The sequence below is a fragment of the Varanus komodoensis genome, unplaced genomic scaffold (assembly GCF_004798865.1).
Source record: "Varanus komodoensis strain SLA01 unplaced genomic scaffold, ASM479886v1 scaffold228, whole genome shotgun sequence".
Classification (NCBI taxonomy): domain Eukaryota; kingdom Metazoa; phylum Chordata; class Lepidosauria; order Squamata; family Varanidae; genus Varanus; species Varanus komodoensis.
The window spans coordinates 21,947-34,111 of NW_025335624.1; the positions used below are offsets into that span (position 1 = coordinate 21,947).

The window sequence follows — 12,165 nt, forward strand, 5'->3', positions numbered from 1 at the left end:
TGAGGGAGCATTAGGAGATTTGTTAAAAGAAGGTGGGAGTTTGCTCAGCATGATGACATCTGATGGGAGAATGCACTTTGTGTTACCAAAGTACAAACCGGATCTGTGCTTTCAAACTCTGTGGAAAAACCACACCAGAGCAGTGGTGGGTTCTTGGTCTTGTGAAAGCAAACCGTGGGACACAGCTTCCCCCTCCATCTTCTGTGTAGTTATAGCACCACAATCATGACCTCACGGTGAAGGTGAGTAGCATGACTCTCACCCCCATTGTAAACAGAACTTATGGGGTGGTGGCCAGTGGCATCTATCTGGGCAGAAATGGCTAATCTGTAGGAGTCCAACTTTTGAGAGTGACTGCCAAAAGAATGACTTCTTTTGTCTTTTACATCTCAAGGGGCTTTCTTGCTAGCCCTCTGTAGTAGGATTTCTCTGCTTGTACAGTATTTCGTGGGAAACAGATGATTCTCTTAGCTAAGAGAGAAGGAATATTACAGACTGGCCAAGAAACATTACTACTTCACAACAAGGATATGTTTTTTGGACTGTGCAAATATTCAGACCATCATGTTGGAGTTGGTGAGAAATCTTCAGAGATTTCTTTTGTATGAAAAAGAATTTAGGTGTGTACAATAAAAGAATCGAGAACAGTGGTGCAATGTATCATTTTTTATTTTTCTTCATTGTTCTACAGTTTGCTAGGTACAAGGTTCTGGCACATCTTGGCCTTCCTGTTTGCCATCCATGAAATCAACCAGAAACTGGAGCTCATACCGAACATCACCCTGGGCTACAACATCTATAAGTCCTATTTTGATGGAAGAGCCACCTCCTATGCCATGCTGCAGCTGCTTGCGGGTGGGGAAACCAAACTTCCCAATTACAGCTGTGGCAGAAAAATGAGCTTGCTGGCCATTCTTGAAGGGACTGGATCGGACCTCTCTGCTTTGATTTCGGCCATGTCAGGCATCTACAAAACCCCACAGGTATGAATGGAGAGAGGATGTGGGACAGCAGTGTAGAAAGAGCATCAGAGCACTGATTTGGCTAACCTCCGAACCCAGAGTGCAATTGCCTATGGTGGAAACCCATTTTCTGTTGTGTGCTGATGATGAGCAATGCCAGTCATTGGGCTTTGGAACCAGTACTTTAAAATCAAGTCTGCAGAAAATGCTAGTCAGGGCTGGTTTCCATGTTTGTCATGCTTAGACACTTCCAAACACACCACTGCTCAAGTGGGGGGGGGGGCATCCTCCAATTTGCACAATGTCTGCTTCTTGTTTGTTTCACCAGTGAATGAATGGAAACCGAAGAAAGCCAATCTGTGGCTCACAGGTGTGCAGGCTGCATCCCATGTCCAAAGAAATTTTCATCATCTTCCAGAGTTCCCCAGATATCGGAGGTTACTTAATTGTCTGCCAAACAGATCTCCCCTGGACACATTACCATGCCTAAGAGCCATGAGGAATCCCCACAGTTGTTTGCAGCAATGGGCATCATCTTAGATACTAATTGTTACTTGCCATTGTTATGTACCATTCAGATTGTTGTTACACCTGTCACTGTTGATATACACCATCAAGTCATCTCCAACTCATTGTAACCCAAGGGATGAGAACTCTCCAAACTAGCCTGTCCACGAAAGCCCCACTCAGCTCTTGTCATGACTATGGCTTTCCTGATGGAATCCACTCATCTCATACTTGGTCTTCCTCATCTTCTTCTGCCTTCAACTTTCCTGGGCAGGATAACCTTCTTCAGGGGGTTTTCCCTTCTCCCAATATGTCCAAAGTAGAACAGCCTCTGTATTTCAGGTTTGCTCTCAGGGAAAGCATTGATTAGATTTGATCTAGGACCTCCCCCCTCCCCCCGCTTATCTTTCTGTCAGTATAGGGTATTTCCAAGCTCTCCTCCAGAATCATGCTTTAAACACATCTTGTCAGCTTTCTTCACTGCCCGGCTTTCACACAGCAATCAGGAAAACAATAGTTGCTTTACTTGTTGTTGCTACATCCACTCAAGTGTTCTCCAAGTAATAAGGGGGGAGGGTGCATGAATGAAAGTCTCCAGATTGCCCTGTGCTTCACAGCTTTACTCAGTTCTAGTGTGGTCAAAGCTGCAGCTTCCTTTGTGGGATAGAGCCATCTCAGAGTTGCTCTTCCCCTTCTTTGCCTTCGGCATCTCAAGCAGAATGATTTCCAGTGAGTCTTGCATTCTCATGAAAAACCTGAAGAAGGCCACCTTCATTTAATTTCAAGAAAAGAAGTTATAGCCTTTATCCTGGAAATAACGAAAGAACAAACCTCAGCAATACTGAACTGCACTCTTTTCCTTTCGTCTTTAGATCAGCTATGGTGTGGTGGGTGATGTTTTTAGTGATAGAACTCAGTTCCCTTTTGTGTACCGGATGGCCCCGAAGGAAGAAACCCAGTTCCCAGGGATCATCCAATTACTCCTCTTCTTTCAGTGGACATGGATTGGCCTCTTTGCTCCAGACACGGACAACGGAGAGAGGTTCATGAAAGTCTTGACCCCTCTGTTGATCAGTCATGGAATCTGTGTTGCCTTCACAAAGAGACTACCTCGAAATATTATATCCCTTTTGTCCCGGAGTGAACTCTCGGTTGCATGGGGACGAGTCAATGTTGCTCTTTACTATGCAGACTCTTACTATGGCTGTGGCCCAATTATCTTGATGCAAAGAATGCTTGGAAAGGGACAAATGGGGGCAAAAGTCTGGATCATACCAGCTTTTCAGGACATCAACATGAATTTGTCTTTTGAACCTTATTTTTTTCATTTCCTTCATGGTTCATTGTCCTTCATCATGAAGTTAAAAACAAGGACAAAATATGACTACTATGAGCCCATTTCATCCACTCTGGCACTGTTTTGGAATGGAACCTTCAATTGTTTCCCTTCAAAGCATGTTTTGTCCATGAAAATGTGGAGAATATGCACAGAGAAAGAGCCCCTGGAGCTTCTGCCCCAGGAGGAGGTGGAGAGAGCCATTTCTCAAGACAGCTACATTACTTGGGACAGTGTCCACGTTGTGGCCCATGCCTTAAATGCTGCCTATTCATCTCATTCCAAGAGGGTGTTGATGGTGGATGAGGAAGAGAGACTGGGGTATCAGAGGCTGCAGCCCTGGCAGGTATCCCCTCTCCCTTTCGCAACTCCATCACAAATGGGAAAAGACTCGTGGTCCGGAGAACCAGACATGAGTGTATAACCACTCCCACTGCATGGCCTGCAGGCAGCAAACAGAACAGATGCTGGTGGGGGCAGAATCCCCTTAGATATGGAGCTCAAGGGCTGCTGAAAACCAGTTTGTGTGAAGCATATCAAAATAGATTGCTTTACCATCCAGTGAATTGAATTGACGTGTCATAGAAGACTGAGTGGGATCACTTTCAGTTGTTGTGGGCTATTGGAGCAGGAAGCTCACTGGCGTGTAGTAATAAGCTGACTGTTGGTCTTCTTCATCCTTGCTAATCAAAGTTGCCTGTGGGGAAGTGGAGGAGAAAGGGACTGGGTGGTGGGAAGTGTAGTCAGTATGAGAATGTTGTTCTCAAGGAAGCTGTGGTACAAGCACCCCTTCTCAAAGCTCCTCTGCATGCTCTGGTTTTGGGTGAGCACTGCTCAGTTGCTGAGGCCCCCTTTTAGGCTAATTATTTTATGAAGATGGTGGGGGGCAGTTGTCAATAGAGATATCTGGTTATCTGTTCTACTTACGTGGTTTGGTCTCCTTCGTGGATGAGCCTCTTCAAAGCAGACAAAGTGAAGGTGGCATATGCCTGTGCACACCAGTAACTGAGGAGCATGGAAGGGAAGGTGTTGTCCTGCTTCTGTGTTTCTTCCACGCAGCTGATTGATGAATGTGTCAATGCAGTGGCAGGTGAGACAGACCCTTGTTTTGATCCAACAGGGTTATTCTTAAATTTCTATTACCCTGTTATTCTAATGACTCTCTCATTTGCTTTTGATGCCATCATGCCTTCCAGTTTTGTTGACCATATTCATTGGTGTTGAGGCACTAGGTACTCCTTCCTCCTCAACCTTTGAAATGCTTTCATTAATTCTTTCATTCTTTGACTTCCTGAGCTGTGGGGTTCTGGAAGGTATATCATCTTCCCCCTCCCAGTTTGATTTCCCAACCGTACAGGGCCTTGGGGCATGGCCATTGGGGTTTTGCAGAAGAAGGACATGTCATATACTGATGGCATAGCCCTGCCTTGCTTCTGGATCTGTATCTTGGCTTCTGTGTAGATTCAGAAAGAGGTGAACTGGAGCCCAGAACCTGAGGTTGAATTCTGGTGAGATTGAGACAGGCTTTCCACCTGTTCTTGATGTCATCGCATTCACACTGAAGAAGCTCCTTGACCCATTGCTTTCACTGCTTGCTCAGAGTGCATTTTCCAGCTTCTTCTGATCCACCATGAACACTTCTGGGTGCGGATAACTGGGCGACCATGGCTGGTAAGTTCAAGACTGGATTAATGAAATCCAGAACTCTCTCTGAATCCAATCCAGAAGCTGCAAGAACTGCAGAAGGCAATTGCTGAGCGGTTGCTGGGCAGTGGAGAAAATCAATGTTAAGACTATTAACATTCCTTTTGATCTATCTTCTATTTTAGCATTGGAAGATTTTCAAGTGCTCAGATAAGATAAAAATTTCAGTGCATCGAAGTCTGGAAAGTCAGGATGAGCAGTGGAGAAAATAAATATTGAGACCATTTCCTAATTTCAAAATGCCAATTGTGTTCTCTGTTATTCTAGCTTCACTCTTCCTTAAGAGAAATCCAGTTTTCTAACTCTTCCATGAGTGGACTGTATATGGATGAGAACAGGCAGCTGGAAGCTGACTTTGATATTGTGAATTGGATGCTGTTTCCCAATGGTACTAAGGGGAGAGTGAATATCGGGAGCGTGACAAGACAGGCCTCTGCAGATGCAAAACTCACCATTAACCTAGAAGTCATTGCATGGCCCACACATTTCAATGAGGTAGGAAAAATGATTTACATCAGATTAGAGGCCTGTGACAAGAGTTAAGGTCTGCTTATGACCAGAGTCAGGATCATCCGAACTATTGTAAACCTGGTCACAAAGTCTGGGTATGAAAGCTGCACAGAGAAGACAGCCAGCAGGAAGACAATGGATGTGTTCCAATCATGGAACCAGAGAAGTGCTTTGTGATTACCCTGGACTGAGAGAAAGACAACTGTGTCCTAGATGAAATCAAGGCAGAGCTTTCCCTAGAAATAAAAGGGACAAAACTGAGGCAATCCAATGTATTTTATCATGTTGTAAGCCGCCCCGAGGTTTCGGCAAGGGGCGGCATAGAAATGTTATAATAATAATAATAATAGTAATAGTAGTAGTAGTAATAATAATAATAATAATAATAATAATAATAATAATAATAATAATAATATCATCATGAGAAGGCAAGAGTCCCCGGACGGGACAATCCTACTAGGGACGGTTGAAGGCAGAAGGAGGATCAAATATAAGATTGTCTCCCTAAAAGAAGCCACATTCCTGAGTTTAGAAAAGCTATCAGGTCCATCAGCACCATAAATTGGAGATGACTTGATGGTACATAAAAAGAATGGTAGAAAAAACAAAAACATCAGCAACATTCTAGCCTCCCACTCAACCCATTCCAGAATGCTGCCTCCATATTCTGGTGAAATAATGTTGGGTGCAAGAGCACCGCATGTCTGAATTTACCCCAAATCTATGGAGAGATCAGGAAGGAGGCTCTGAGGTCTTGGGGGCTCCCTAGCTGAGAACCGTGACTGGCCTGAGAGATGTGAAGACTCATAATGCCACCTTGTTAGGTTGAACCTTGTTCCAGGTGCACAGAGATCTGCCACCCAGGATACGCCAAGGCCATCCAGGAGGCAGAGCCCCCATGCTGCTACTCTTGTGCGCCATGTGTGGGAGGGACCATCTCCACTCAGGAGGGTAAGTGTCCTCAGAGGAAAAGGTGTTCCTTTGGGAAATGAGCAAGTGTTTGACCTCCATTGCCCTCATTTGATTCTCCCTTCTTTTCTTTCAATTGTTCTTTAATGTCTTATTACTCCAGTTTCTACCCCCCCCCCGAACATTTTTCTGCTGTGCCAGCACAAAAACATTTAAATGAAGGCATTCATATCTGTAATGTTTTGGGAAAGGTGGTAAAGATGATTTTCAGCTCTCCTTCTTGGGTTCCACAGACAAGGGTGAGATAGACATATATTAGGTGAGTGGCGCTCACTGGAGCTGGGGGTCAGTCTAGGTGGACAGGGAGACCCGTTCAGACTCATTCTGTTTCAATTGTTCTATATTCCTTCACAAACACACACACACTTTTTTGATTGTTTCTATATACAACCTTCCTTTTTACCCTTTTGAAAGGAATTGAAGGAAGCCTATATGGATGTTTTCCTCTCCATCTTGTCTTCATCAAAACTCTGTGAGGTAGGTTAGGCTGAAAGTCAGTGGCTGGTCCACAGTCACCCAGTGACCATCCTGGGCATGTTTAGACTAAAACCAGAGCCCCTTCAGTCCCAGCCTAACACTCTACCCACTTTGCCACACTTGCATGTGTGGGCCTGTCTCCATTTCACTCAGAGAAACTTCTGCAAACAGAAGTTTCTGTGACAGGCAAACAGGGAGCCCCTGTCCAAATAAAGGTCATGAAAATGGAATTATGCCCATTTTCTGTAACTCAGAGCACTTCCATGCCCTGTTCTGGGAATCCCTTGCAAAAACCATGACCCCAACCCCAACCCCAACCCCAACCCTAACTCTAACCCTTTGGAAAAAAAAAAAAGTATGGGAAAGAAGACTTCCTGCAGGGGTCCTACCCTACTGTTGAAACTTAACAGGGGTCCCTTTTAGTGTTACTTCATGGGGGAAGGTTGGGCATAATTTAAAAAACAAATCAATAAATAGCCACTGACAGAATCTCAAATTTCAATTTGCGAGGAATGAACCCTCGGATTTGCGGGGTAGAGCAAACGTTTGAACCTCTGTGGCTTTATAGACCTGTGCCCCAGTACCTGAAGTCACTAACAATAATGCATTACCAGGTAAAGGCAAACTGAACTACAAAATCACAGTCCAAGTACAGACACATTTTGTAACTTGCTAGTCGCATGCACCAATACAGAGGGTTAAGTTTCCAGATAATGCTGGTACAATAGCATCTTGATGTCTTTAGGCATGACATAATCTTCAAAACTGATAAGAACTACTGGGAACAGTAGTATGGAAAACATTGTGATTGCTGTATTGATTGGTAAGTCTAGCAAATCCTTGACAGTTCAGGGCAGCCGGTGTGTCTGCTAAAACATGCAATTGTGTCTGTTGGAGGAATCATTCAGGAAACCTGGTTTGACAACTCCACTCCAAGTTTGCCTCTGTTGAGCTGGATGATTAAATGGGTCCATTCAGAAACAAACTAAAGTCTTTGTCTCAGTGGCCTGAACACTGGTATTTCCCCACTGATAATCTGAGCCTCCAGCACCTTCTCAGTCCAGCTAAGCAATCCACCTTCATAATGGAAAAGCAACACTAAAAAGTAACCTGGCTGGGAATTCTGCTGCTTTGTGAGAAAGGTATGATTTTGTAGCACAAAGGCACATATAAGCAACATTTTCTCCCAGGATTTATCTGAATTTTCCTAACATCACTTCCTGCCTCTTAGCTTACAATGCCTTGCAGGATGATTGTTGCTGTTACATACCATCAAGTTGCCTCCAACTTGTGGTGACCCTGCAAATGACTCCAAAGTCTCCTCACTTTGGCAGCCCTACTCAGCCCTTGTAAACCCCAGGCTGTGGCTTCCTTGAGGGAATCAGTCCATCTTTCATTAGTCCTCCTCCTCACGCCTCAATCCTTCCCCTTCCCCATCACCTTCACCTTCCCCATCCCCATCTTCTTCCGCTCCTTCTCCCTATGATGTTCCCTAACAAGAAAATACAGATGGGGTCAAAGAATGAGAGTCAAAATACCACCCTGTAAGGCCACGTCATAGATGCTAGCTTGAACAATGCTGGATGAGCAGACTTGCTTCTCCATATTTGAAGATGTCATTTTACTAAGTCAACCCATGGATCTTTCAACCCAGGATTCTACCCTGACTAGCAACCATCCCGTGAAAATTCCTGGTGCATTTACTAAGGTTCTCCTTTAGTGATGAGGCCCTGGGCAGAATTTGCTTCTCTAAGCAATGCTTGTCCTACCCCTTCCCTCCCACATCCTTATCTTTTTTCTCAATAAAAACAAAGATGGCTGTTTTGGCTGCTCCCTTGATGATGCTGATGCTGAGGTGCTGTTCCTCCTTCCAGATGCAGAGCACTGCACCAAGTGTCCAGAAGATCAGCACCCAAACCGAAACCAAGATCAATGTGTCCCTAAGGAGATCACCTTCCTCTCCTATGAACAACCTTTGGGAATTGTCCTGACCTCCTCTGCTCTGTTCTTGTGCTTAACAACTGGCTTTGTGTTAGGAATCTTCTTTAAATACCGGGAAACTCCACTCATCAAGGCCAACAACCAGGATCTCTCATACATTGTCCTGGTATTCATCATGTTTTCCTTCCTGACCTCCTACCTCTTCATTGGCCGGCCAAGGAAAGTGACTTGCCTTCTTCGACAAACAGCCTTCAGCATCATCTTCTCTATTTCTGTTTCTTCTGTGTTGGCCAAAACCATCATGGTGGTGCTGGCCTTCCTGGCCACAAAACCAGGAAACAGGGTAAAGAGGTGGCTGGGGAAGAGCTTTGCAAACTCCATTGTCATTTCATGTTCCAGTGTGCAAGTCATCATCTGCTCCCTATGGCTGGGCATCTCTCCACCCTTCCCAGATGCTGACATGCACTCACAGCCTGGACAAATCCTGCTGCAATGCAACGAAGGACCTGTGGCCTTGTTTTACACAGCCCTGGCCTACATGGGCTTTCTGGCTGCCATCTGCTTCATGGTGGCTTTCCTGGCCAGGAAGCTTCCTGGGGCCTTCAATGAAGCCAAGCTGATCACCTTCAGCATGCTGGTCTTCTGCAGTGTCTGGGTGTCCTTCATGCCCTCCTACCTGAGCACCAAGGGCAAGTACATGGTGGCCGTGCAGGTCTTCTCCATCTTGGCCTCCAGTGCTGGGCTGCTGGGCTGCATTTTTCTTCCCAAGTGCTACATCATTGTCCTGAGGCCTGATCTGAATACGAAGGAAAATATAATGTTCAAAATCAAGCAAGACTCATGATGATAGTCTTTGGGGTCTGTCATCTGGCTTCCATCAAACACGAAAGATACCTTGCACCCCCATATGCCAAGACATCATTTTTGCCATTTTCTTCCTTTCGTATGGCCTGCGTATGCCCAGAGATTTGGACTTGAGGCTGTCCTCTGTTGGATTCATTGCGTCTCCACTGGGTTCTTAACCACACAACCTGTGTCTGTGTTCTGACAGCCCACTCTGAGGAACCTCAGGGCTCCATCTGATGTCAAGCATGAAAAGAGTAGCCCCAGTAGTTGCAGGATTAGTCCCTCACTCTACTGCAGCTGCCAGGGCCTGCATGAGCACCGACTGGGAACCTCAAGGAAGACCTATACAAGAATCGGCTCTTCCTTCCTGAAGCTGCCTTAGCAGTAAAGGTTTTCTGATTCATTGCAGTGCTGGTCTGTGTTACCCATCTCCCTCTTTGGTCTCCAGGTTTCTCCTCCTGTTGCCTTCCTTCACCAGTTTCTGACTTTTGGCTTGCCCTGACTACGTCATTGTTTCCTGGACTGTGCTTGCTTCATGTCTCTGCTCTTCCTGGCAATGACTTTGGATTGTTGAACTGGAGCAGGTTTAATGTTTGGACATTGGTGGGTTGTGTGGGTTCTAGTGCCTTTGCCAGTTGTTCCAGTGGCCATGTCACTGATTCTGACACCCACCCAGTGTGCCTAAGGCACATCATGAGCCCCTTGAAGGACCCCTGCAAGTTTCTCAAAAGGCAATATTAGCTACCTAGTCTCTTTTACACAAAACAGCATCTGGAAAGCACAGACACTTCACAATGGACTGATTCCTTGATTTAATTCTGTTCCTGATGAAAGTGTGGATGTGGAATGGGCCCGGTTCAGTGGGGATGCCCAGAACACCCTGAGGTTGTGCAAATCTCACTGAGACCTTCCCGCAAACCTTTCATCTCTCACTGTGGTGCTGAGTGACATGCAGCTGCTCAGTTTCCCTTTCTCTTGAGGAGCCAAGGCTTAGTGGGTTGCATGCAGTAGACTTCAGGGTCTTCCCGAGTGCCCCTGCTAATCCCAGGGGAATGGAAGTGCCACTTGCTTGTGAACAGCTCTGCCCTCCATTGTCAGTAGGAATGTGTAGCAGGCCAATGATAGTGCCAAAGTCCCTTGGCCTGAGCGGCAATGCTTTCCACCTCCTTGCTTGAGAAAGTTTCTTATCTTTTGGCCTGACCCCGGGTATCATAGCAGTCTCTGGCATCCTGCCAAACCAACCTCCTCTGGGGCTCAATGTTTGTGAAGCCAGGAGGAGGCAAACCCTTCCTGCAGTGGAGTGAACATGCAGCACCACTCCAGGGCCTGAACTGCTGGTGTGGGGCATGGGCACCCTACCTAGCATAGGTGAACAGGTGACATCCAAGCTGCAAAAAACACCGGCCCAGGGGCTTAGGCTGTGTTGATTTTCACTGGTCCAGTGCACCCAGCCACTGGCCATGGTTTCACATATATGCAAAGTAGCATGTTGGACAAGATGGCACTGTGTAGGTCCTGATGGATTGGGACAATGATCGGCCAGGGCCACATTTCCAGAGTGGATCTGCTGGTAGGAGAGATCACTGCATACACCCTATTTATATCTGCCAACCTGGGAGCTGAGGGTGATCTTGACATGTAGGTGGAACATCTTACCGGAAAAATGGTTTGGATCAGAGGAAGCAGGACTATAAACTGGTGGAAGAGACATCAAGCATTGAAGATATGTGGCTAACACTGTGTTACTGGCACTGAATGGGAGAAATGCATATTCTACCCATGATGGTAGGCTTAAATTTCCAATGCCTTCAATGTTTCCCAACTTCTTTCTTGTGCTTGTTTTCTGTGTTGCTGGTTCTCCAGTCAAGGTCAGGCCAAGCTTGCTTTTCCTCCCTCCTGATCTCCACTCAGAAGACAGAGTGTCATGAGTGTGATCACAACAACCTGCTTTCCTCCAGCTGTGCTCCTGAGCCCTGCTCACTCAGAGAGAGCAGTTTATTCTGAGGCTTGTCCAGGTGGGCCTGGTGCCTCTGAGGACAACTAATTGGCACCTAGGAGAAAGCATGAAGGCATTCCTTGCTCTCTGCCTGAAAAGCCTCATGCATAGAATGCTCCTGCCCCACCAGGTGCTTGACTGCGAATTGTGCCCATGTCTTTGCAGCAGCGGAGGGGAACTCTGCTCCATTTCCAGATTCCTGGAATGTAGGAAGGCGCTGCAGCCTCCACTTGCCAGGCCTGCCTAGCTGGCTTGCCCAGGGTGGAGGGGAGGCATTTTGAGGGCAGAAGCACCATGTCCTCCCTGCCCCCAGTGCTGCTGCTGCTGCTGCTCCCTCAGGCAGCCTGTGAGGTGGAAAAGGCACAATTCCCTGTGATTGTGACCCCGAGTCCAAACAGGGCGGCCAATTACTACCACCCAGGAGACTACCTCATTGCTGGGGTCTTGTCCTCACAATATTTTATGTCTCTCCAACCATACCAGTTTTCAGTGTCCCCTTTAACCAGGGTGGATCGGTAAGTAGCGATCATGAAATGCTTCTCAGCTTACGTATCACATCCCATTTCTCCTGGTCCCCACGGCTACCCCAGGAATCTGCTCTGTCTACTTTGCTTGGGGTTTGAATTGAAATGGATTGCTGGGAATTTGCTGAACATGAAGGCTCTGTTTCTTTCAATGGGATTGCATAAGGTGGCATGATTAGTGGTTCCTTGCATTGCTGTGATGTGCCAACAAGTCTAAGTTAAATTCAGATGAAATTGATGTATAGTGTAGAGAAAGGAGACAACACTCGAACCTGGGCCATCCATGAAGAAGATGGGTGTGAGGCTTAGGACAGATCAGAGGAAGGACTTCTTCACTGGCCATGTGTGTCATCCTTGACCAGAGTGGCTTGCCTTTATACCCCAGTGGCTGGG

The 12,165-nt window shown here is 46.3% G+C and overlaps 2 protein-coding genes across 2 annotated transcripts in view; both read left to right on the forward strand.

Moving 5' to 3' along the window:
* Positions 1-2,941: 2,941 nt before the first annotated feature.
* Positions 2,942-9,250, forward strand: LOC123024226 (vomeronasal type-2 receptor 26-like). The gene is made up of 2 exons (XM_044431648.1): positions 2,942-3,151; positions 8,411-9,250. The coding sequence occupies exons 1-2, from the start codon at positions 2,942-2,944 to the stop codon at positions 9,248-9,250; spliced, it is 1,050 nt and encodes a 349-aa protein (XP_044287583.1).
* Positions 9,251-11,542: 2,292 nt separating this feature from the next.
* The window catches only part of LOC123024227 (vomeronasal type-2 receptor 26-like), a 10,825-nt gene continuing 10,202 nt past the window's right edge, over positions 11,543-12,165 (forward strand). Inside the window, exon 1 of the mRNA XM_044431649.1 lies at positions 11,543-11,763. Coding sequence (XP_044287584.1) covers positions 11,543-11,763 — 221 coding nt within the window. The remainder of the gene's footprint in view (positions 11,764-12,165) is intronic.

Excerpts from the sequence above, each read along its gene's own strand:
- LOC123024226 (XM_044431648.1), top strand. The coding sequence starts at position 2,942 with ATGTGGAGAATATGCACAGAGAAAGAGCCCCTGGAGCTTCTGCCCCAG. Across the intron at positions 3,152-8,410 it reads AGAGGCTGCAGCCCTGGCAG|GAGATCACCTTCCTCTCCTA; the intron begins GTATCCCCTCTC and ends TGTGTCCCTAAG.